The sequence below is a fragment of the Eretmochelys imbricata genome, chromosome 5 (genome assembly GCF_965152235.1).
Source record: "Eretmochelys imbricata isolate rEreImb1 chromosome 5, rEreImb1.hap1, whole genome shotgun sequence".
NCBI classification, from domain to species: domain Eukaryota; kingdom Metazoa; phylum Chordata; order Testudines; family Cheloniidae; genus Eretmochelys; species Eretmochelys imbricata.
The window spans coordinates 30,451,519-30,473,918 of record NC_135576.1 but is presented as its reverse complement, the minus strand read 5'-3'; the positions used below and the strand labels follow the sequence as shown (position 1 = coordinate 30,473,918).

Here is a 22,400-nt window from a genome sequence, read left to right as displayed (position 1 = left end):
AGGCTTCTTTGGAGACATCTTTTATTTTCTACAAGGGAAAACAGAAACTAGTAGGCCTGGTTTACACCACACAGTTAAATCACATAAGGCAGCGTATGTTCACTTAATTATGTCAGTGTCTACACTACAGCCTTGTCCCGCTGACGTAAGTGCCCTACTACACCGACATAATAATTCTACCTCCCCAAGAGGTGTACGGCTTATGTTGGTGTAGTTAGGGCGATGCGGTGTCTACATAGACAGTTACTTACGTTGGCTGTTAGCCAACAAAAGCTGGGCAGATAGAGCCCAGCTACCCCCTGCTCCTCATGAGAGTTGGAAGAATGGACCCTGCTCCCAGCTGGGAGCCAGGGCAAGAAGCTTAGATCCCACTCCCAGCGGAGAACTGGGAGGTGAGAAGCTCCAGGTGGCTTCCCCTATTCCCAGCAGGGAGCTGAGGGGGACGGGGCACAGTAGCCAGCCTTCCAGCAGGGAGTTGCTAGTGGAGCTGAGAGATCTTTGGCTCTCCGCTTCTCACACTGCCCCTTAGGTTGGTGGAAGTGCTCCTGGGGGGAAGTGCACCACCAACACAAAGAAGGTAGTGTGGACATGCACAACTGCAGTAATTATAGGCCACAGCAGGCACCTGCCCGTTCTCCCCAGGGCGCTATAAGTTTACTTACCCTTAGGGAGAGCAAATGTCTATGTTCTGCAATCTTACAAAGTCATCAAACATATGTTAAGCATGGCAAAAGAAGTAACAGTATTTCTTTTATATTGTTGCATAGATAGGGTTCAATAGATACCTCTGGCATCTCATTAAAGATGTCCTATATTAGTCACTACTTCCACTCTTCAAGTCTTAAAACACCAGTACAATTACTCAATAAAATAAGGTTCACGATATCATAGCTAGGCTCTCACATCACTTCATTCTTCTCTCTCACTGACTGGTCACGAGGGGGATGGCTGACAACACCAAGGAAAATGTAATTCTCAGAAAGCCTGGAAGGTTGCATGACATTCGACAAAGGCCCCGAATAGTCTAGGGTAGTGAAAATGAATCCACACACAGAATATCTGGAACATAGGCGCCCACGTGGGTGCTCCAGGGCTGGGGCACCATGGGGAAAAATTAGTGGGTGCGCTGCACATAAAGGCAGCTAAGCTCCACTCCCTACCCCACCAGCTCACCTCCGCCCCCTCCCCTGAGCGCACTGCGTCCCCGCTCCTTCACCTTCCTCCCAGCACTTGCCACAGTGAAATTTTCAGGGCATAACAAGCTCTGGGAGGGAGGGGGGAAGGAACGGGAACACAGCCCCCAGGGGAGGAGGAGGGGAAGGGGCAGGGCTGGGATTTGGGGAAGGAGTCTAATAGGGGCGGGGTTGGGGGTGGAGGACTTTGGGGAAGGGGTTGGAATGGGGGTGGGGCAGGGCTGGAGTCCGAGCAGGGCCCAACGGGGGAGGGGGGGTCTAGCACACACCGGCGCCAGCAGAAGTTGGCGCCTATGATCTGAAACATTTTACCTCAGTCTATTTTCCCTTTTGTCACTAACATCAAAAACAGCACCCGAAGCCCGGCACCCCCAAGCTCTGCACCACAGGCGGTCGCGTGCATGGCATGCCCCTAAATCCAGCCCTGTTCTTATGAATGGGTTCAGCTGGCACAGAGCTGGCCCTTCCTTGAAGCTGCCCCCTGCTCCCCAGGAGAGTTGGGACCCCACTCCCACGCCACCACCCTGCCCCAACCCATTCCCCGTGCCGTGAGGTGGGGAGAATTCTGAGCTATTTAATGCCCGTTAGACGCTCCTCCTAGGGACACCGGGTCGGGGCTAGGGTCGGGTCGGGGCTCGCTTCCCCCTGCCCCGCCCGCCCTAGCCGCGCACCCCGGCCCTCGGCGGGGTCCGGGTTACTATGGTGACGGAGCGGTGGGAGGCCTCCCGGCCGCTCGGGGGCGCTGTGAGCCGCCGCCGAGTGTGGGATGAAACTGAAAGTGAAGGGCTCAGGGCTGCCGAAGCCGCCGTGAGGGAGGGAAGCGGCCCGCGGGAGCTGCCTCGGGCCCGGCCCCTCGCTCCCTCCCCTCAGCGCTTGAGCGACCCGGCTCGAGCATGTCGGATTGCTTCGACCGGGCTCCTGGTGCCGGCCGAGGCCAGGGCCAGGGCCGGGGCCGGGGCCGAGGTGGCGGCGCCCTGCTGAGCGGATCCGGCGCCGCGGAGAGCGGGAGCAGCGGGGCCCGTCTCGCAGGCAGCGGCTTCCACAGCTCGGGGGCCGCCGAAACGCAGCACAAGCCGGGCTTCCTGCAGCAGCAGGAGCCGCTTCGGCCGCCTAAGACAGCGCCGCCGGGCACCGGAAACGCAGGTACTGCCCGCCACCGGGCAACGGAGCCCCGGGGAAACCCTTCCTCCTCCTCAGTTACCGGGCACCGGGACTCCGCTCCCCCAGCTCTGGGGCGCCGCAGCCCCGGGGAAACCCCAGCTAGTGGGCACTGGAGCCGCAGGGAACCCGCTCCCGTACCGGTCACCGGAGCCCGCTCTTTCTCCTGCTTGCTGGGACGCCGTCCTGCCCGCCGCGCGCCCTGCTCTTCTAGGGGCACCATAGCAGAGGCCCCGAGACCCACGTCTCGTCCCAGTGGCGAGCTGCCCTGCGCCCCTCGCCCAGGGGCCCTGACCGAGCGGCGACCTAACAGCCCATGATACAGCCGAGTGCCCCCCACCCCCAACAGAACCGAGCCAGGTCCCCCCAGGGCGCTGTAACCATCTCGCTGGCGCCTGTACCCAGGTTGTTAGATGTGATGTTGCATTATATTATCGCCACAGGCTTCCCCTGACCATCCTCGTCTGTGTTTTCTATCCATCCACACGTCTCTTTTATTTGGCAGCAGATTGTGAGGTCTGTAGCTCAACCTTTCATAAATGGTTCCCTCCTCAGCTCTCTTCTAAAGCAAATTTTTTTCTGTAAAAATAGTTTACTGAAGCAGATAACCAAGAAGCAATACTAGGTATCAAATTTTTTACTTCCATAGCTCAGCTAGCTAAAGATAACAAAGATATAAAAATACATGTGAAAACGCAGATAACTTTTTAAAACAAGAAATATCGCTTGATCTGTTCAGGCAATGACTTACAACAGGGTGAATGGGAGGGGGGTGTCTGTTAAAATATAAATTCAGCAATTTTCATAGTATTTGTCAATAAATGACAGTCTTAGAAGAAAAGGAGTACTTGTAGCACCTTAGAGACTAACCAATTTATTTGAGCATAAGCTTTCGTGAGCTACAGCTCACTTCACTTTTTTTTTTTTCTTTTTGCGAATACAGACTAACACAGCTGTTACTCTGAAACCAGTCTTAGAAGAATTACTTTAAAAAAAGTTGAGAAATCCAAAAGATTAGCCAAATGTTTCTTCAGACATCTGTAATTTAGAAATGATGATTTTTGTAGTTTCAGATTTTTTGTATAATTGTCTTAAAGGGGACCTGCAAAAAAAGAAAAGAGGTTTTCGCTTCTTTCCAAAGTATAAAAAAGGCCTAAAATGTGTTTTGTTAAAAACAAAGTGTTTTTTTGTGTTGTTTTGTTTTTGTTTTTATGGTTAGAAATTCAGATCCTGTCTACTCTGGAAATTTTTGTGGTGATTAGAGAACTATTTAAGGCTTGGATCCTGCAAACACTTATGTATATGCTTTACTACCATGACTAGGCCTATTGCAGTAAATAAGCCTACGTATGGTAGTAAACTTAAAGCCGGTGCATAAGTGTTTTTATCAAAGCCTACATTATGACATCATAAGAAACTGAAAATTGAGCAATTGAAAAGAGAAGAGATTTTTAGTCAAATTGTATAGAAGTGTCTTGTTAAAACATTTGGGAGAAAATAATGTTTGCTAAAGATTCAGAGCCTTCTCCTGTTTTAGTTAAGGTACAAGAAATCACAAAAATCTGAGATCCTTACAAGTTTTCTAGCAAAACCAGTGAAGACCAGACTTGACATTTCTTAGAAATACCAGGTAAACAAAAAATCTCTTAAAACTAAAAACCTTTTAGGCCTTAAGAGCACAATACAAATTTTAAAAAGTTCTCTGCAGGTTACTTTATGTGTAACTCCTGAAGTCATCTTGTTTTCTCTTCCATCCCCCAAGAATATGAATTCCATTGTATGGTTTTTCCTTGTGTGAAATTACAGAACTTTGATAAATTCTAGGATTGAGGTGTTAACGTATAATGATGGCTTTTAAAATCTTTACAGAACATATGCCACAGACAAAAGTCCCCCCTGTATCACAAGATAAAATTGCAGCTCATGATTGTGGATCAGCAATGGCTAAACCTCAGTTGGTTGTGGCACCAGTGGCAACGTCAAAATTGTCAGTGAATGCACCTGAGTTTTATCCGTCGGGATATAATCCTAGTTTTACAGTAAGTGTTTAATATTCTGTCTTTGGTATCTAACTGGGTTCAAACTGTTTATTTTTTCTCATAATTTTTTGGTGTGAGATGTTACAGGTTTGAAAGCACTAGATTACCCCCACCAACTTCAGCCATGCCGGAGGTCCACTTCCTGCGGCAATAAATTGGAATGTTAAGTGATCTGAATGAATATTACAGAATACACGAAAGTCTTTGTTGTGGGTTGATTTTCTGTCCCAGATAACTGCATTCCTTCTTGATTACACTACAAATTGATTTGACCAATATCCCAGCAGGCAGTCTCTTCCTGAGACTGCAATGCTTCTTCATGACCAGCTTATAAGTATAATGCAAGGTGAACCTCTCTGACCATCTACGCTATTGTCTTGAGTGTTACCTCTGTAATAATTCCAGTCCTGGGGAGGCATGTGAGAATTCTTGGAGTCTTTCTTTCCATTTATTCCATGATAATCACTCAGATCATTTAGCATTCCAATGGCATTGTCTGAACAACCAACCCTCAAACTTCAATGCTTTTATTTTGTAAATGGTGGGACAACTATTTTTATATTATACTGAGAAACTATGTTTTGAGAAACATAGGTGGAGAAATAAAAACTGGATTTTAAATATGATCCTTTAACATCACTTGTAACATATAAATGCTGATGTGTTTAACTGGCTAACAGGGTAAAAACTTTTTGTACATGGATGAAACTAAATTTATGTGACATCTGTGATTGGTAGCTTCCAATTTCTAATCATATTCCAATTTTAACACGAGCTATATTAAAATATGGGGAAAGAGAACTGATTGTAATGGGTATAGGGTCCGTCACCTCTAAATCGGAAGCTTGTATTTGGAGCAACTATTGCTGTCAGACGTTCCATTGCCTAATAACCAGTAAGCTGAATACAAGGGGTAGCAAGTAGTATCGTTTGTCAGTTTCTGAAGACAAAGGAGTAGGGATGGAGATTGAGCTAAACCTTCCCTGAAAAAAGTGGTCCCTCCAGAGCATGGTGAAGGCACATAAATGTTGCCTTCTTTGTTCCAATTTGTCATGTCCTACATATTGATTAATGTTAATGTTTTTTTGATATGATGCTCCTGTTTAAAATGCTGGTACCCATTTTGCATGACATAAGGACCAGGACAGAAGTATAAATGGAAGCAAGAATACTTTGCTTTCTAAAGATATATTAATTTGAAATACGTAAATCAAAAGGTGCAGTACTTCAAAGCAGACTGCATAATTGGTGTAGGATAGAAAACTGTGTATCTCCTGTTTAATATATGTGAGTGTTTCTCATATGAGAATTAATTTTAAGATGTTTAATGATTTGATCAGATGACACTTACAGCCAAAGGATTGTTGATTTCAGTTCATTAAAGATTCCCTTATACTTTTTTGCAAAAGTAAGCAGTTGAACTCTTATTCAGATCAAATTCAAATTGCATAATTACTTTGTGCCTAAAAGTCTCCCAGTGCTTTCATTTACAGTATTAGCTTCATAGTCTTATCTGCAGCATAGTGTTGCTGTGCACTGTTAAATAGCTGCTGTAGTTCAGAGATAACTGAAGTGATTCTTGTATCGCTTATATTTAAATTTATAAAGCCATTTGGAGTCCTTCAGGATAAGATGCTATGTGAATGTAAGAGATTTGCCATCAGCAGCTTATTTCAGTGTGCTAAGTTCCAGAGTTAATTTTTGGACTGTGTTCTTTTTGTTAGTACTTCTGTATTATATTCCTCTTTTTTTTAAAAAAAAGGTCATGGGTTTTACAGAGGGACAATCAGAAACAGCCTTTTTCTGGGTGCAGGGGGGCTCTGGGTGCAGGAGGGTGTGAGGCTCGGTGGAGTTGGGAGGTTTTGAGGAGCTTGGTGGGTGGGGTGTTTCTGTATGGGGAGTCCAGATGAACAAGTTTGTGAGTGTTCAGAGCTTCCTGCAGCCGGGGGGAGGTTTCTGGGGGCGGGTCTGACCCAGCCCCAGCTGCTCTTTGCAGGGGAAGAGCAAGTTCTGTCCTTCCCCAACCCAGCTCTATCCACACAGGCTAGGAGCCACCAGCCAGGGCGTCCTCAGCCCCGCTCCCCGCCCCCAGTGGTGATTTATCTCTCCACTGCCTACTCCGGGAACCCAAAAGCAGGAACCCACACTGCTGGGGTAGGGCATATGACCACTCTTGCATCTTCCCTTTGCTTCCCCATCAGAAAGTCATTTTTCTGCGGGGAAGCAAAGAAATATAGTTCAGTGGTTTGAGCATTGGCCTGCGAAACCCAGGGTTTTGAGTTCAATCCTTGAGGGGGCCATTTAGGGATCTGGGGCAAAAATTGGGGATTGATCCTGCTTTGAGCAGGGGGTTGTATTAGATGATCTCCTGAGGTCCCTTCCAACCCTATGATTCTATGAAATATGTGGGGGACAGTGTTCACTATATCTGAGGGAACAAAAGCATTTTTCTCTCCCCTCCCAACCCTTATCTCTCTCTCTTCCAACCCCCCGCTTACTAAGGGTGGGACAGACTTGCAGCCAAGGATTTGACACACAGCTTTTCATCTGTTTCTCTATCTCTCTCTAAAACAAACAGTTGGTCCTTTTGTGTATCAGGTGCCACCATGCTGGTCCTATATTGGTAGTAGTAATACGTATAATGCATTTTTCCCTCCCATTTGGTACCCAGTGTCCTCAGACATAATTCCCTCAAAACTATAGTACACTAGAGCTGTATATGATGGATGTGGTACAGAAGTTATCCTTTAAAATACAGAGGGGGCGTATTAATGCAGGGACACGTCTAAGCTAACTGAAGCTTGAGGCCACCCTCAAAAAATGAATTCAGTTTTATCCTCCTACTTCTCCAAGATGAATTGTTACCTTCCTCCCATCTCCAAGTCCTTCATCTTTCTGCCAAATGAGGGTGTCCAGTACATCCAGCTGCTGCTGCTTCTGATTGTCAGCTGTTGCTTTTACTTGTTGCGTGTCTGCACTCCCCTCTGACTGTGGAAGCAGATTTCAAGGATGCTGCTTGAATCTACACCTGTTCTTCTGTACCTGCCTAATGTGAATGGTGGTTGCTATGCAGTAACTCAGCAGTTATGGGAAAGAAGAATTTTACTTTATTTTAGAATACTTAATTTTTTTTCACATAATCACATGATAGTTTACTGGATTATTAAAGACTGCGATACTTCTTAATGTAGAAATACAATACCTAGCAAGCAGTGTAAGGATTTGTTAATTAAGCATTACATATAATAATAATTTGTGTAAAATCATTGTCAAGTTTAGTGTTGCTCAGATATTATTTAAAATTGACAATTGTGTTTCAATAATTTTTTGTTAACTCACTATAGAAGGGATTTGTCATCTTATATGTTATGAAGGAGTCTTTACAAAGTCACAGTTCCCCAAAGTACTCTTGATTCAGTTTGGTCCCTTCAGTAGGGTCTATAACTTATCAACTATTTGTCAACTTAATTTAGATAATGTATAGTCCTGTAAAATTGAACCAGATAAATATTTCTATTTAATTTTAAAACAAGTTAAGGGGAAAACATAAAATGATTTTGGGAGACTGTTAAAAAATGTTGTTTGTGGGACTCATTGCTATAGGAAGTCATTGAGGCCAAGAGCTTAGCAAGATTCAGAAAAGGCTTGGAAATTTATATGGATAATAAGAATATTCAGCCTTATAATACTTAATGCTAACAATTTTTGGAGGGGATATTAACCTTCATGCTTCCTGGTTTAAACCAATGTCTAACTATTAGAGATTAGGATGAGATTTAATGTGCGAGGAGAATCATCCCACAGGTGCTCACGGCAGGGTTCTTACGCTTTCCTTGGAAATATCTGGTGCTGGCCACTGTTAGAGAGGATACTGGCACGTATTATTTTAGATTGCTTTTTAAGTAGCCTCTAACCATAGGTGTATTACTTCATTGCTCTAGGATTCCTCTTTTGAAGATGGAGGTGATGGCTATCCAACTCTGACAGAATACGTACAGGATTTCTTAAATCACCTCACTGAGCAACCAGGCTGTTTTGAAACTGAAATAGAGCATTTTGCAGAGACACTGAATGGTTGGGTCACTACAGATGAAGCATTACAAGAGCTTGTTGAACTCATCTATCGACAGGTAGCCTGTGTATTGTTCTGTTGTAGGGTTTTGCTACAGAGCATGAATTTATTAAGATGTGTAAAATACATATCACCAGGAATCCTAGTTTTCTCAGATAAAAAAACATAATCAGTGTTTCTCCAAAATTAAAATGAAATCGGACAGCGGGAGCACCACTGCCCAGGGCTGACAGTATCAATTTCCCATATTCTTGTGCACGCGCTGGTGGTACCGGGTTCTGCTGTGTATGTTTTTATTTTTTTAAATGCAACAACTAAAGAGTCTCTTTAAAACGCAAATTCTGTTTGTTTAATCTGTAGCAAATGGATTTCTAGGATTGCTGCATGTCACCGTATATCAACTAGCATTTCTGTGTACATGTAATATTTTTATAGTATATTTCCATTCATACGTGAGATTGATGTTTCTGGCAAAGCTTTTTCCCTGTAAATTGAAAATAGTGACTGGAAGTGGGTTACTCTTTCATAGCTGCAAGTGGGAGGATAAATATCACTTGTTTGTTTTGCACCGCCATTTCCAGCTGTATTCATTTCTCTGTTGCTCTCTGATAATGTCTTGCAACTTAGGCATAGACTTTTTCTACACTGCAAAAAAAAAATAAATTAAAAAAAAGCACAACAGAGAGTCTCAGAGCCTGGGTCAATGGACTCAGGCTTGCAGGGTTCCTGCTACAGGGCTAAAAATAGCAGTGTACAGGCTGGGGCTGGAGTCCGGGTTCTGAAACCTGCAAAAGGGGTGGGTCTCCAGGTTCTGGCCTGAGCCCAAATGTCTTCACTGTTGTTTTTAGTCTCATAGTGCAAGCTCAATGACCCGGGATCTGAGACTCATTGCTGCGGGTCTTCCCTTCCTTCCTCCCCCTCCCCCCCCCATGTACATATATCTTTAGTTTGAGATTCACTGATATGTGGGACTGAAAAAGATACTTGTAGTCCTCCTTCTGAGGCTCACTTTTAGTTTCTTGGCGTTTGAGGGCTGCCAGGGGCATATGTTGGAGTTCATATAATAGAGATTAATGAAAGATGACATCAGGTTCCTTTGAATCCTCCTTTCATCACAATCAATGAGCAAGTTAACACTTCCCAGAGCTATTGTTGCATATTCTCTGTGAACTCAGACAGACGTTGCTTCATCAGTTAAAACTGAGTCAATTTTTGAAGGTTTTCCTCTTAATAACAGTTAGAGATTTACTTTTTAAAAAACAAAAGCTGAGACTGGAAAACAATTGAGGGATCTGCCCATATCCCTTTGTGTGCCTGACACTGGGAAATGCTTCTCTACTGGCTGAAGGTTCTATGCTTCCATTGGAATGTATCTATTTTGGAAGATCATGATTGAAGAAAGAGCTAATCTCTGAGGTAGGTAGGTCCAGTTCCATGGATGGCCATGAATATGAGGATGAAGATCTTGAGTTGAACTATGTACTAATTGGGGAGGCATTGGAAAGAGCTGTGTTGCTAAGCTAATCATAGAACTGGAAGGGACCTCGAGAGGTCCTCTAGTCCAGTCCCCTGCACTCAAGGCAGGACTAAGTATTATCTAGACCATCCCTGACAGATGTTTGTCCAACTTGCTCTTAAAAATCCCCAATGATGGAGATTCCACAACCTCTCTAGGTAACTTATTCTAATGCTTAACCACCCTGACCGTTGGTTAGGAAGTTTTTCCTAATGTCCAACCTAAACCACCCTTGCTGCAATTTAAGCCCATTGCTTCTTGTCCTATCCTCAGAGGTTTAGAACAATTTTTCTGTGCTAATGAGCTAATATCAATTGTTCTTTCAGGGCTTTTGGCTTAATTTCATGCAATATTTGTAATTGCTACTTGTTACAGAAAGTGAAAAATAACAAATGTTGATTGAAACAAAAATTGTATCCAGATTTAAAATAGAATTTGAGAACGATCTTAAAATATTTCAGGACGGTGTAAGTTTATAAAGTGGTTTTGGTATCTGATGTGTGAGATAATTTGAAGAATATTGAGCTGAATGAATGGTTGATCAGTCATATGGGAGACTAGCCTGTATAAAATTTCTCATATTTTTCCAAAAAGACTGATTCCAATTAAGCAAACAGTTCATCCAACCTTCCTTTATCAGTGCTTCATTTGGCAGCATCACTATTATTTCTCCAATTTTAATTCTCTATGGAGCACCATGAATAGAGAACTAGTGTATGAAACTCAAATTTATTGTGGGGGAGGGAGGGAGGAAATAGGTAAAACTTTTTTCCATGTATAAATATGGAAGTAACAAGGAGATTTCACGTAGAGTAAAATTGTCTGACAAAAAAAAAAAATTAAAATTAACAATTAACCAGGTTTTGCTTTAGTGTGTGTTTTTGAGTTGCTGTGATTTCCTCAAATGGGGTAGAGGAACCAGTGGAGGTAGACCACCCAAAGTGATACAGTGCATAATGTATACGTTATGACTCCATCTTAAACATAAGGCACTTACAGTATCCACACTGAAAAGCTTGCAGTTCTGTATGTAAAACACAAGAATATAATATTTGATTTCCCAATCTAGAAATTAGTTAGGCACACAATTATTCTTGTATCTCATACTAGATAAAATTATACTTTTACCAACTTTATTAATTTTTTCAGCATCTGACCTATTACAAAAATTTCAGACAAATAAATTCCGGTGTGTGATGAGCATTTGCTCAACTGCAGCTGTTCTAACTAGACAGAAGTACAGATCTTCTTAAAAAAAAAAACAACAGAAAACCTGTCAGTTCTGAATTCAGTTCTGTCTTCCATGATTTGACATCTACAACTTTCTACCATTTTGATGCAATGGTGTTGTCACACTGTCCTTTGGAAACATAGAATTTGGGCTTGAAACCTGAATATTCAATTTTTAAATGTCAGAGAAGGACAAAATTTAGGATTACATTGCATTAACTACATTTTGGGTGTGAGGATGGGAAGAGGCGGTTTTGTTTTGGGTTCCATTTCTGACCTTGATTGGATCAGTCATGTTGGCAAAGTATTGAAAAAGTTCCATAGAATCAATTTTCAATTTTGTTCTTGTGTGGTTCCAGTTCTTCACTTAGATCAGATGAGATTCCAGTGAAACTGCAACACTTTCTTCAGCCTGTAATCTTTCAAATCCCTCTGAAACCTCTTTCAATTATGTTTGTAATTTTAGTACCCTCTTATATCAAATGGGTGCTGTTTCGATGGCCTGAATAGTGCAAATTTAATCATATTATCACTGTTGGATAGACACACAATCTTCCTAAGAGATCTAGAGTGTCTTAGGGAAGTTGAGGCATGATTTCTCCTTTTTCAACCAACCATTACACCAGTTAGTGGTTTGGGTTTTTTGTAATTTCCACAGTTGTGCTACTTTCTAAATGGGTTTTAAATAGTGTGCTGAATGCCCATACATTTTATTTTCATTAAGAAAATGGTAAAGATCTCCATGTCAGTATTTTTCTCATCCTTCTTGAATGGTATCTTTTGCATTTTGGACATAAAGCTGTGTGGTTTTAATTTCAGATGTAGAATTAATAATTAAGTAGGAATGCATTTTTCTTCTATGGAGTATAGCCATTATTCGATTATCCTGTTTGACAAACCAATTTACCTTGTCAGTATGGGTTCTTAATTCTTTCCTATCTTTCTTTATTTGCAGTCTTTAGCAGTGGAGTCACAAGTATAAATTTGTCTGGTGGAGTATATCGAGGGAAAAGTGTTTCAATCGTCTTTTAACTTATTCATTTTGTACTACATTGAAGGTGATATTAGCATAAAGGAACTTTGTATCTTCCCTATCAAGTTCAAGTCTGGCATAATCACAGAATTTACCATTTTTGGGATGTTGCAGTCAAGCAAGCTTCTTCTGAAAGAAACTGAAATTGAAGAGTTGCTAGAAGTTCTGACTATGATGCCTGTATTGAGAATGTATTGCTTGCAGCAGCATCAAACTAATCAATTTTCTGCTATTTCATTTCAATAGAAAAAATTTCAATGACATGTTTGATTTTGAAGAATCAGAAGAAAATGGCTTCCTAGAAGAGCATGAATCCATTATTCATTCCTGAATAACTCTTGATAACATTTGTTTTAATTATTTCAGTCCAGTCATTTGTTTTGTACCACTTCCTTCATTCAGTTTTAGGCACGTTGAGTCAGGAATTCATAAGCAAATGTTTGCTAATCACTAAACAGTCAGTTTGTTTTACTGAACAATAGCTTTTCCATTTAGCTTTGCCTTTCAGAAAGAGAAACAACCATCTATGTGAATTCATCACTGAAGACTTAAAATGAACTAGCTGCCTTCATAGAGAGCAACATTATCAAATACCCAGCACACCTCCGTTTAGTTTTTAGACTCCAGCAAACCAAGCCCTCCTAACAGTTCACAATTGTACCCAATCCCGTCTCTTCAGCATCTGACTGTTGATTGTAACTGCTAGCCATGACCCTCTTTCTAATCACCAATGTTATTTACCCGTTACCATTCTTCACAGGCTTCTAGAGGGCTCTTTAATTTTCATATTGCTTCTTAATAGGAATAACAAAAATCTTGATGTCCTTCCTTTTTCAATTTTTAGAATAGATTTTCATTCACAGATCAAAATGTTTCTACTGTTAAAAAACACAGCTTTTCAAATATTTTGCTCATTTAATTCGGAGTGATATAAATGTTCAAAAAATAGACCTCCCTTCCTCCCAAAATTAAATACTGTCTGTTTTAGGAGAACGGGGAGAAAATAAAGGTTTTGCAACCTTGACTAGTTTATAATGGTTTTGACTCTGTTTCTCACGTGTTAAGTGCTTTGCCTGTTGAGTGATACACAAGCATTTTTAGTTGAGGTTTTGGCTGTTTTTATGTTCACAGCATTCTTAGGTTTCTGAACTTTGATCTAAGTATTGACATTTAGGTAAACAATAAATTACTAGTGGGCAAATAAACTGGGCATTGGGATGTGAAGGGGAGGAGGAATTAGGAGACACAGAATCATAGGGTTAGAAGGGACGGCAAGGGTCATCTTGTCTAACCCCCAGTCAAGATGTAGGATTTGTTGTATCTAATCCATCCAAGACACGTGGCTGTCCAGCCTCCTTTTGAAAACCTTCAGTGAAGGGGCTTTCACAACCTCCCTAGGCACTCTGTTCCATTGTCTTACTGTTCTTACAGTGCCTTTATGCTGGCGGGTGTTGGCATTTTTATGAAGTCAGAACTTCAAGGTGTGGGAAAGCTTGTTTGATATTGAATTGCCATTGGACTCTGAGCAATCCTTTGCTGAAATTAAGCATGTTACAAATAAGTTATTGAAGTTCTCTCTTTTTGCTTAGTCTGCTGCTCTCTGATATAGCCAGCTTTTAAGAAATCCATTGGTGTTGATCAAGTGCTTTTACTGAAAGATAATCTTTATTTCCTAATGAGCTAATTTTCGTTTATTGTGAATAATAATTTATTTTTCTGAATTTATTTTGGAAGGCCACATCTGTCCCCAATTTTTCCTACATGGGAGCACGGCTGTGTAATTATCTATCTCATCATCTAACCATTAATCCACAAAGTGGAAACTTCCGGCAGTTGTTACTTCAGAGGTCAGTATCTACCTGTATTTTTATGATCAGGAAAAACTAGTATGCTTAAAAATGACTTGTTTTCCTCCTCTTGTATTTCCCCCCCCCCAAACTTAGTTAAAGGAGTCAAAATACATATTTAATATAAAGCAAGGTTCAGACTGACATTTTAAATGAAAGCTACGTATTCGAGACCAAGATACTCGTTTTTGATGAATTTATGAATTAATAAATTACTAATAAAGCTGACTGGAAACTAGTTCCTCCAAAAATCAGTATAGTATCCCCCACAATCTTTTTCAAATTTTTCATAACTTCTAAAGTGTCCTGAATTAGTCTCTTGTTTGAAAAGGAAAATGGGCTTCCTCGGTGAAGTAACTTGCACCTTCCCCTTGAAATTCAAGAGTGCCATATCTCTGCAGCATCTGTATCATATTGCTTCTGAATTTCTCTTGCATGTCAATATGCTCTGCTGCTGTAACCAACAGTTCTTAAATTCCCTGAATTGTTTGTGTTAAAACGATTTTTAGAATTTTGATATTTCACTTTTTTGTTTTCAAGTTTTTTATGTCTTCTGATTCAAACTGTAGAGAAATACACTTATGAGACTAAGGGAGATTAAATGCAGTATAAAAGAATAGGATTCTCTCTTCAGAGTTCTTTTGGCAAAGCACTTTATTTTGAATCAAGAGTTCTGTTGAGGTAATCCTGTTTTTGAAAGAGGGGTATTTTTGGCCTCTAATAAATTATGGGGAGCACTTTTTATTAGTCTGTATGGCAACAGGCTTGACAGATTAGTGCACTTGAAAGATATGCTTAAATTTTACAGTTTTTCTTCATAAGATTTAGTCTTTAAAAGAATTATTCTTCCTTTTGCTAAGGGTCCTTTGGGTCATTGTCAGAGCTGTAAAGATTTGTTCTTTTCCTCTTAAATCTTTCTTATACTGCAATCAGTAGATTTCTAGCTAAACACATGTTAATCAGCATTGAGGCTATCATCATATCAGTGAATCGGGAGAAATCTGCTGCTGGGCAATAAGAGGCACTAATTCTTTCCCTTCTTAGGAGTCTGAATTTCTAACCCTTTGACCGCCCAGGAAAGATACTAGACATTGAATAGATGTTCTTTCTTTTAAATAACTTTTGACTTCTGTGGATTCCGAGGAACTCTCCAATGGATCCACTCCTCTATTTCATTATTAATAAAATACTTCATTGGAGCATGTTCCATTACCATGTTGTTGAATATTTATTTCCTTCTTTCCCTGAGTGATTTGTGAGCATCATAATTATAGGTTATTAATATTAAATATTACACTCAGATAATAAATATAGGACTTATATTTCTATCACTGACAATATTAATTTGTAAAGTCTACTGTGACCTTTGGTAAATTGTCCCAATAGTTAATTACCCTCATTGTTTAAAAACTTATACCTTACATTCTACTTTTTGTTTTGCTAGTTGTCAGATAATTTTATTCTAAGCAGTATTTTATTTCCCTGCCGGAAAGGCAAGGTTGACCACAACTCTGTGAAACTAAGTATAGTGCACAAGTGATTTGAGATAGAGATGGAAAGTTCAGTTGCTATTTAAAGCAAATTATTTTCTTAGAAACAAATTAAGGACTTGTTCAACCTCCTTTCTAGTTCTTCTGTTCGTTTGTTAGTTTCTGTTTTATTTTGTAACAAATGAAATTGGGGAAAACTCTTGGTTACACCCATGTGAGTTAAATAAACTTGTATAGCTTTTAGAAAACCATTATTTAATATATATTTATTAAAATTACAGGACTAGTTACACCTCTGTCCCCTTTCGGGGTTGGGTCTCTTGTGCTTTCCTGTCTCAGGGTGGAATCTCATGATTCTTCCACTCTTAGTCCACATTTTCCAGTTGTTGTTAGAACTCAAGTTGCATGGCTTTGTGTGTGGAATACAGTTTTTGAAACGATGGTGTCAAGCTGTCTGAAGAAGCTCATGGACGTGAGTGCCAACCTTAGGGCAGATTGCCACAAACCAGGGCACAAGCCCCAAACTGGTTGTATGTTTTGTAGGGCTGTCGAGTGATTAAAAAAATTAATAGAGATTAATTGCGTTGTTAAACAATAATAGAATACTATTTATTTAAATATTTTTAGATGTTTTTCTACATTTCCAGATATATTGATTTAAATTACCACACAATACAAAGTGTGCAGTGCTCACCTTATGTTATTTTTATTACAAATACTTGCACTGTAAAAACTATTTAAAAGTAGTATTTTTCCGTTCACCTCATACAAGTACTGGGGTGCAGTCTCTTTATTGTGAAAGCGTAACTTACAAATGTAGATTTTTTAATTTATTTTTTTGGTTACATCACTCAAAAACAAAACAATAAATCTTACAAGTCCACTCATTCCTACTTCTTGTTCAGCCAATCGCTCAGACAAACAAGTTTGGTTAGAATTTGCAGGAGATAATGCTGCCCGCTTTTTGTTTACAATGTCACCTGAAAGTGAGAACAGGTGTTCACATGCCACTGTTGTAGCCAGCGTTGCAAGATATTTACGTGCGAGATGCGCTAAAGATTCATATGTCCCTTCATGCTTCAACCACCATTCCATGCTGATGATGGGTTCTGTTTGATAAAAGTCCAAAGCAGAGTGGACAGACACATGTTCATTTTCATCATCTGAGATAGATGCCTCCAGCAGAAAGTTGATTTTTCTTTTTTGGAGGTTCGGATTCTGTGGTTTCTGCATCGGAGTGTTGCTCTTTTAAAGACAACTGAAAGCATGCTCCAAACCTCATCCTTCTCAGATTTTGGACAGCACTTCAGATTCTTAAACCTTGGGTCAAGTGCAGTAGCTGTTTTTAGAAATCTCACATTGGTACCTTCTTTGCATTTTGTCAAATCTGCTGTGAAAGTATTTTTAAAACGAACATGTGCTGGGTCTGAGACTACTATAATATGAAATATATGGCAGAATGCAGGTAAAACAGAACAGGAAATGTACAATTCTCCCCCAAGGAGTTCAGTAACACATTTAATTTATGCAGTATTTTTTTAACAAGAATAATCAGCATGGAATCATGTCCTCTGGAATGGTGGCCCATGCATGAAGGGGCATACGAGTGTTTAGCATATCTGGCACGTAAATACCTTGCAACACCGTCTGCAAAAGTGCCATGCAAATGCCTGTTCTCACTTTCTGGTGACATTGTAAATAAGAAGCAGGCAGCAGTATCTCTCATAAATGTAAACAAACTTGTTTGTCTTAGCAATTGGCTGAACAAGAAGTACAACGACTGCATGGACTTGTAGGCTCTAAAGTTTTACACTGTTTTATTTTTGAGTGCAGTTATGTTTTAAAAAAAATCTACATTTGTAAGTTACACTTTCACTATAAAGAGATTTCAGTGCAATACTTGTATGAGGTGAATTGAAAAATACTATCTTATCATTTTACAATGCAAATATTTGTAATAAAAATAATATAAAGTGAGAACTGTACATTTTGTATTCTGTGTTGTAATTTAAATCCAATATATTTGAAAATGTAGAGAAACCTCCAAAAATATTTAATAAATTTCAATTGGTATTCTATTGTTTAACAGTGCGATTAATCACGATTAATTTTTTTTAATTGCTATTAATTTTTTTTTAGTTAATCATGTAAGTTAACTGCAGTTAATCAACAGCCCTAATGTTTTGTATTAGATTCCACCAATCAAGTAACAAATGTGAACTTGACAAGCACTGTAACAGACAGTCCCCTGGGACACTCCAGTTTATCTTGCCACCCATGCAAGCCTGCCTTTGTGGTAGATGGTCCCTTCCACCAAAAATCACGATGATATTCTGGTTACTCCAAATCCCAATGAGCCAGTCACTTACCACAGGTCACTTTAGCTCTCTCGCCAAAGGCCGTGCTTGTAGCCAATTCTGTAATAAACTGAATAAAGATTTATTAATTAGGAAAAAGAAATTAGTTATTTTACAAGGTTAAAGCAGATAACCATACACACAAATGAGTTAGTCTGAAATTCCAAAAAGGTGATGGCTGCTCTGTATGCAAGCATTATGTCTTTTAGGGCTAACCAAACTAAGCGACTTGGGGATCCCTGGCTTATGCTTAGAAATATTGCCCTCTCCCAATTCCAAGCAGCACAGTGATGATGATTTCTCCTTAATGAGGATTTCTATTCCCTTCCCCCAGCGTTCAAACTGTGATGGGATGAGTGCTTGTGCACCTAGAATCAAAATCGTAGGACTGGAAGGGACCTCAAAAGGTCATCTAGTCCAGTCCCCTGCTGTCTTCATAGGTGCGAGGGAAGCAATCAACAAAGTCTTTTGTCCACTGATGTTCCACGATGGTTTGTCTGGTGTTTATGGGCCTTTTTTTTGGGGGAGGAAATGATATGGTAAACTAGTACATCGCACTTGGTAATGCTTCTCTCCTGACTGTGGGGTATACAATCTTAGCAAACTTTTTATAGTTACAGAGCAAACACTTAAATATCACCCGATGATACGGAATACGGATAATATTAGTAAGATTAATACATGCAGCATCATACAAGCATTTCATAAAGTCTAAAGACTAAATACATTCTTAGAACTCTAATATCTATTTTAACAATAGTAACACACAGGTGAGTCAGATTGGTTTCCAGCTATGCATGTGTCTGTGTTCAGTGAGGCTTAGGGACCTTGGCATGAGCTGGCACCTCATCTGCCAGCATCACAGATGGCACTTTGGAAGAAAAGCTATAGAAGCTTAGGCTTGAAAAAAGCAGAAGCAGGGAGAATAAGGGCATGGCTATACTTTCAAATGTAGAGCACTTTGAGTTAAACCAGCCTTCTTAGAGTGCAGTAGGGAAAACGCTGCAGTCTGTCCACGCTGACAGCTGCAAGCACACTGGCATGTCCACATTTGCGGCACTTGCAGTGGCATTGGGAGCAGTGCATTGTGGGCAGCTATCCCACAGAGCACCTCTTCCCATTCTGGCGCTGTGGCTTGTGGGAAGGGGGCGGGGAGTGTGGGGCATTCTGGGTGCTGTCCCAATGCCCCGTGATGCATCAGTTTGAATCCAAGCAATCCCTCTGCTTCCGTCCACAATTGGCACCATCTTTCAACATTTTTTGTACTGCGTGCTCTGTCTTCCTTTTCGGTCTGTGGGAATGGAGCCCAAACTGCTGAGGAATATGCTGACGAGTCTCACCAGCACATCGCATTTGGCAGTCGAGTTACTCCTTAAAATCCAAAGTGACAGTGAGGACTCCGACAATGATATCGACGCAAGTAACGCATACGACACAAGATTGCTTGTGGCATTCATGGACATGCTCACCACCGTGGAATGGCACTTTTGTGCTCCGGGAAATGAGCACTGAGTGGTGGGATCACATCGTCATGCAAGTCTGGGATGACGAGCAGTGGCTGCAGAACTTTCAGATGAGAAAAGCCACTTTCATGGGACTGTGTGAGGAGCTCGCCCCCACCCTGCAGCGCATGGACACGAGATTGAGAGCCGCCCTGATGGTGGAGAAGCGGGTGGCTTTTGCAATCTGGAAGCTGGCAACTCCAGACAGCTACCAATCGGTCGCTAACCAGTTTGGAATGGGGAAGTCGACGTTGGAATCGTGTTGATGCAAGTTTGCAGGGCCATTAATCGCATCCTGCTCAGAAGAACTGTGACTCCGGGTAGTGTGCTTGACATTGTGGATGGCTTTGCACAAATGGGTTTCCCTAACTGCGGAGCGGCAATAGATGGCACACACATTCCAATTCTGGCTCCAGCCCACCTAGCCTCCAAGTACGTTAATCGGAAGGGGTATTTCTCTATGGTTCTCCAGGCGCTTGTGGATCACCGTGAGTGTGTCACTGACATTAACACAGGCTGGCCCGGAAAGGTGCGTGACGCATGCATCTATTGGAACACTAGCCTGTTCAGGAAGCTGCAAGCTGGGACTTCTTTCCCAGATCAGAAGATCACCATAGGGGAAGTCGAAATGCCCATTGTGATCCTTGCAGACCCCACTTACCCTTTTAATGCCATGGCTCAAGAAACCCTACACAGGGAGCCTTGACAGCAACAAGGAGCGGTTCAACAACAGGCTGAGCTGGTGCAGAACGACTGTGGAGTGTGCTTTTGGCCGTTTAAAGGGCCCCTGGCGCTCTCTGTATGGGAAGCTGGACCTGGCTGATAACAGCATCCCCGCGGTTATAGCTGCTTGCTATACCCTCCATAACATTTGTGAAGGGAAGAGTGAATGATTCACTCAGGCATGAAACTCGGAGGTTCAACACCTGGAGGCTGAATTTGAACACTCAGAGAGCAGGGCTGTTAGAGGGGCCAAGTGCGAGGCTACAAGGATTAGGATGCCTTGAAGGAGCAATTTGAGGCTGAAATCCACCAGTAATGTTTGGTGCCCTGCACGGGAGTGAAGTGCAGTGGTTCCAATGTTAGCAGGAATCTGTTTTTGCTACATATGATACACTGACTTCCAGTGCCTGTTGCTTTCCTGGGCAAGGTATCTTTCCGAGGGTATCTTTTACTTTATACAATAATAAAGAAAGTTTTCAAAGCCAAAAAATCCATTTAATGAAAAGAAAATGCATTTGTTGAAAAGAAACACAACTGCCTGGGAAACACAAAGGGCAAAGGGATGGGGTGAGGAACGGTACAATCACAGGTTTGCGTATGTCCTGTTATCATACTCAGCCTTCCTGTTTGGAGTGCTGTGCAATGAGTGCTGCACTTCAGGATGTCTATACTGCATGGTGATGGGGGTTGAGTGCAGTGGGTAAGGGTTGTAGTTTTCAGGGCTGGGTGGTGAAGCTACAAGTGTTGGAGACAGCTGGTGGCAATAAGAACCCAGATGTTGGGGAAAGTGGGTTGGAGGTGACATGGGGGCACAAGGGAAAGAGTATTGGGACAAGAGCTGCGGGGGGTGGGGTGGGCATGGTAGTGCTCCGCCACGAGCGCCTGGATCGAGTCCGCTTGGTGCTCCATGATGCTTATCAGCCACCCTGTGCTTTGGTGCCGGCAGTCCACATTCTGCTGGCGGACCCTCCTTTCACTCTCCCATCACTCCAGCACTTTTTGATTTTCATTAAGGGAGTGCTGCATGACTTCATGCAGCATGTCCTCTTTGCTTCTACTTGGCCTCTTCCTGATTCTTTGCAGCCTCTCAGCCGGTGATAACATGGACGGCTGAGATCTCAAAGTTGGATCTGTAAAGGCAAAATGCAACACTTAACAGAGGCAGCATTGTTCACACCAGACAGAGCAATGATCCTCCGTACTTAAGGAGGGCAAGCACAGTCTGCACAATCGCATAATTTGCCTGTCCCAAAGTAAGCAAACATAATCCCCAGGAGCCCCAAAATGGTGAGTAAGCACAGGGTCAAGGGGGACTGATTCTTTCATGGCTGTATTGTCCTCTGGGTTTCTGTGCCGTGGGGAGAGCCAACAGCTACAGGAGGCCCCTGTACTGAACACTGTCCCCACATTTTCCGCAGGAGTCCGTCCTGGAAGATACCTCGATGCTGAGGGTGACCTGGGAAGCAAGAGAGGGTCTTCTTCCACAATGCAGCTTCTGCCCTGGCCCATATGCAGCTTGCCTGTGTACAGCAATGGTCCCCCCCACCCCTCACGGCACAGTGGCGCGTACATGTTAGCTTGACTGGGACAAGGACCACAGTGGCTCTCCCACAATGCCCAAGTTCTGTGATCTTTGAAGGGATCACTGAGGCAGATTACCACTATGTGTGAGAGCGCATCAATGCCCTATTCCGCATCTAGGCATGCATGCAGCCCTAACCCTGCTTGCCCCAAGAGCTCTCACCGAATAACTTCCTTCCCAAAATAAAAGCCAATTACCGGGAATCTCCTATGGTGTTTGTCCTTCCCGAAGCATTGGCCGCTGCAGCTGGCCACCTTCCTCCTGGCTTGAGAACAGCTCCTGGCTGCATGCATCTAGGGATGCCAGGGTATCTTCCTCCTCAGCGCCCTCGCTCCTGCTTTGCTTTTCCTCCTCCTCCAGCCTTGTTGGACTGTACTCTGAAGTGTCCATGGTGCTACTGGGAGTGGAGGTGGGGTCGCCCCCAAGTATCGCGTCCAGCTCTTTGTAAAAACGGCAGATAGAGGGAGCAGCACTGGAGCAGCTGCTTGCCTCGCAAGCTTTGCAGTAAGCATTCACCACCTTCTTCACTTTAATCCTGTACTGCAGTGCATCCTGGTCATGACCCCTTTCCATCATGTCCCTTGATATCTGCCCAAAGGTATCATAATTCCTATGGCTGGAGCGCAGCTGGGACTGGACAGCTTCCTTCCCCCAAACA

General features: G+C 42.1%; 1 protein-coding gene across 3 annotated transcripts in view; it reads left to right on the top strand.

Annotated features, from left to right (window-relative positions):
• The first annotated feature begins 1,976 nt into the window (after positions 1-1,976).
• The window catches only part of PAIP1 (poly(A) binding protein interacting protein 1), a 45,250-nt gene continuing 24,826 nt past the window's right edge, over positions 1,977-22,400 (top strand). The window contains exons 1-4 of one of the 3 annotated variants that reach the window (XM_077816821.1): positions 1,977-2,336; positions 4,221-4,390; positions 8,332-8,520; positions 13,976-14,088. In XM_077816821.1, coding sequence (XP_077672947.1) covers positions 2,087-2,336; positions 4,221-4,390; positions 8,332-8,520; positions 13,976-14,088 — 722 coding nt within the window. In that variant the 5' untranslated portion in view covers positions 1,977-2,086. Of the gene's footprint in view, positions 2,337-2,783; positions 2,868-3,888; positions 3,982-4,220; positions 4,391-8,331; positions 8,521-13,975; positions 14,089-22,400 lie in introns of those variants that run through there. The other 2 variants (XM_077816823.1, XM_077816822.1) reach the window with 2 other exon arrangements.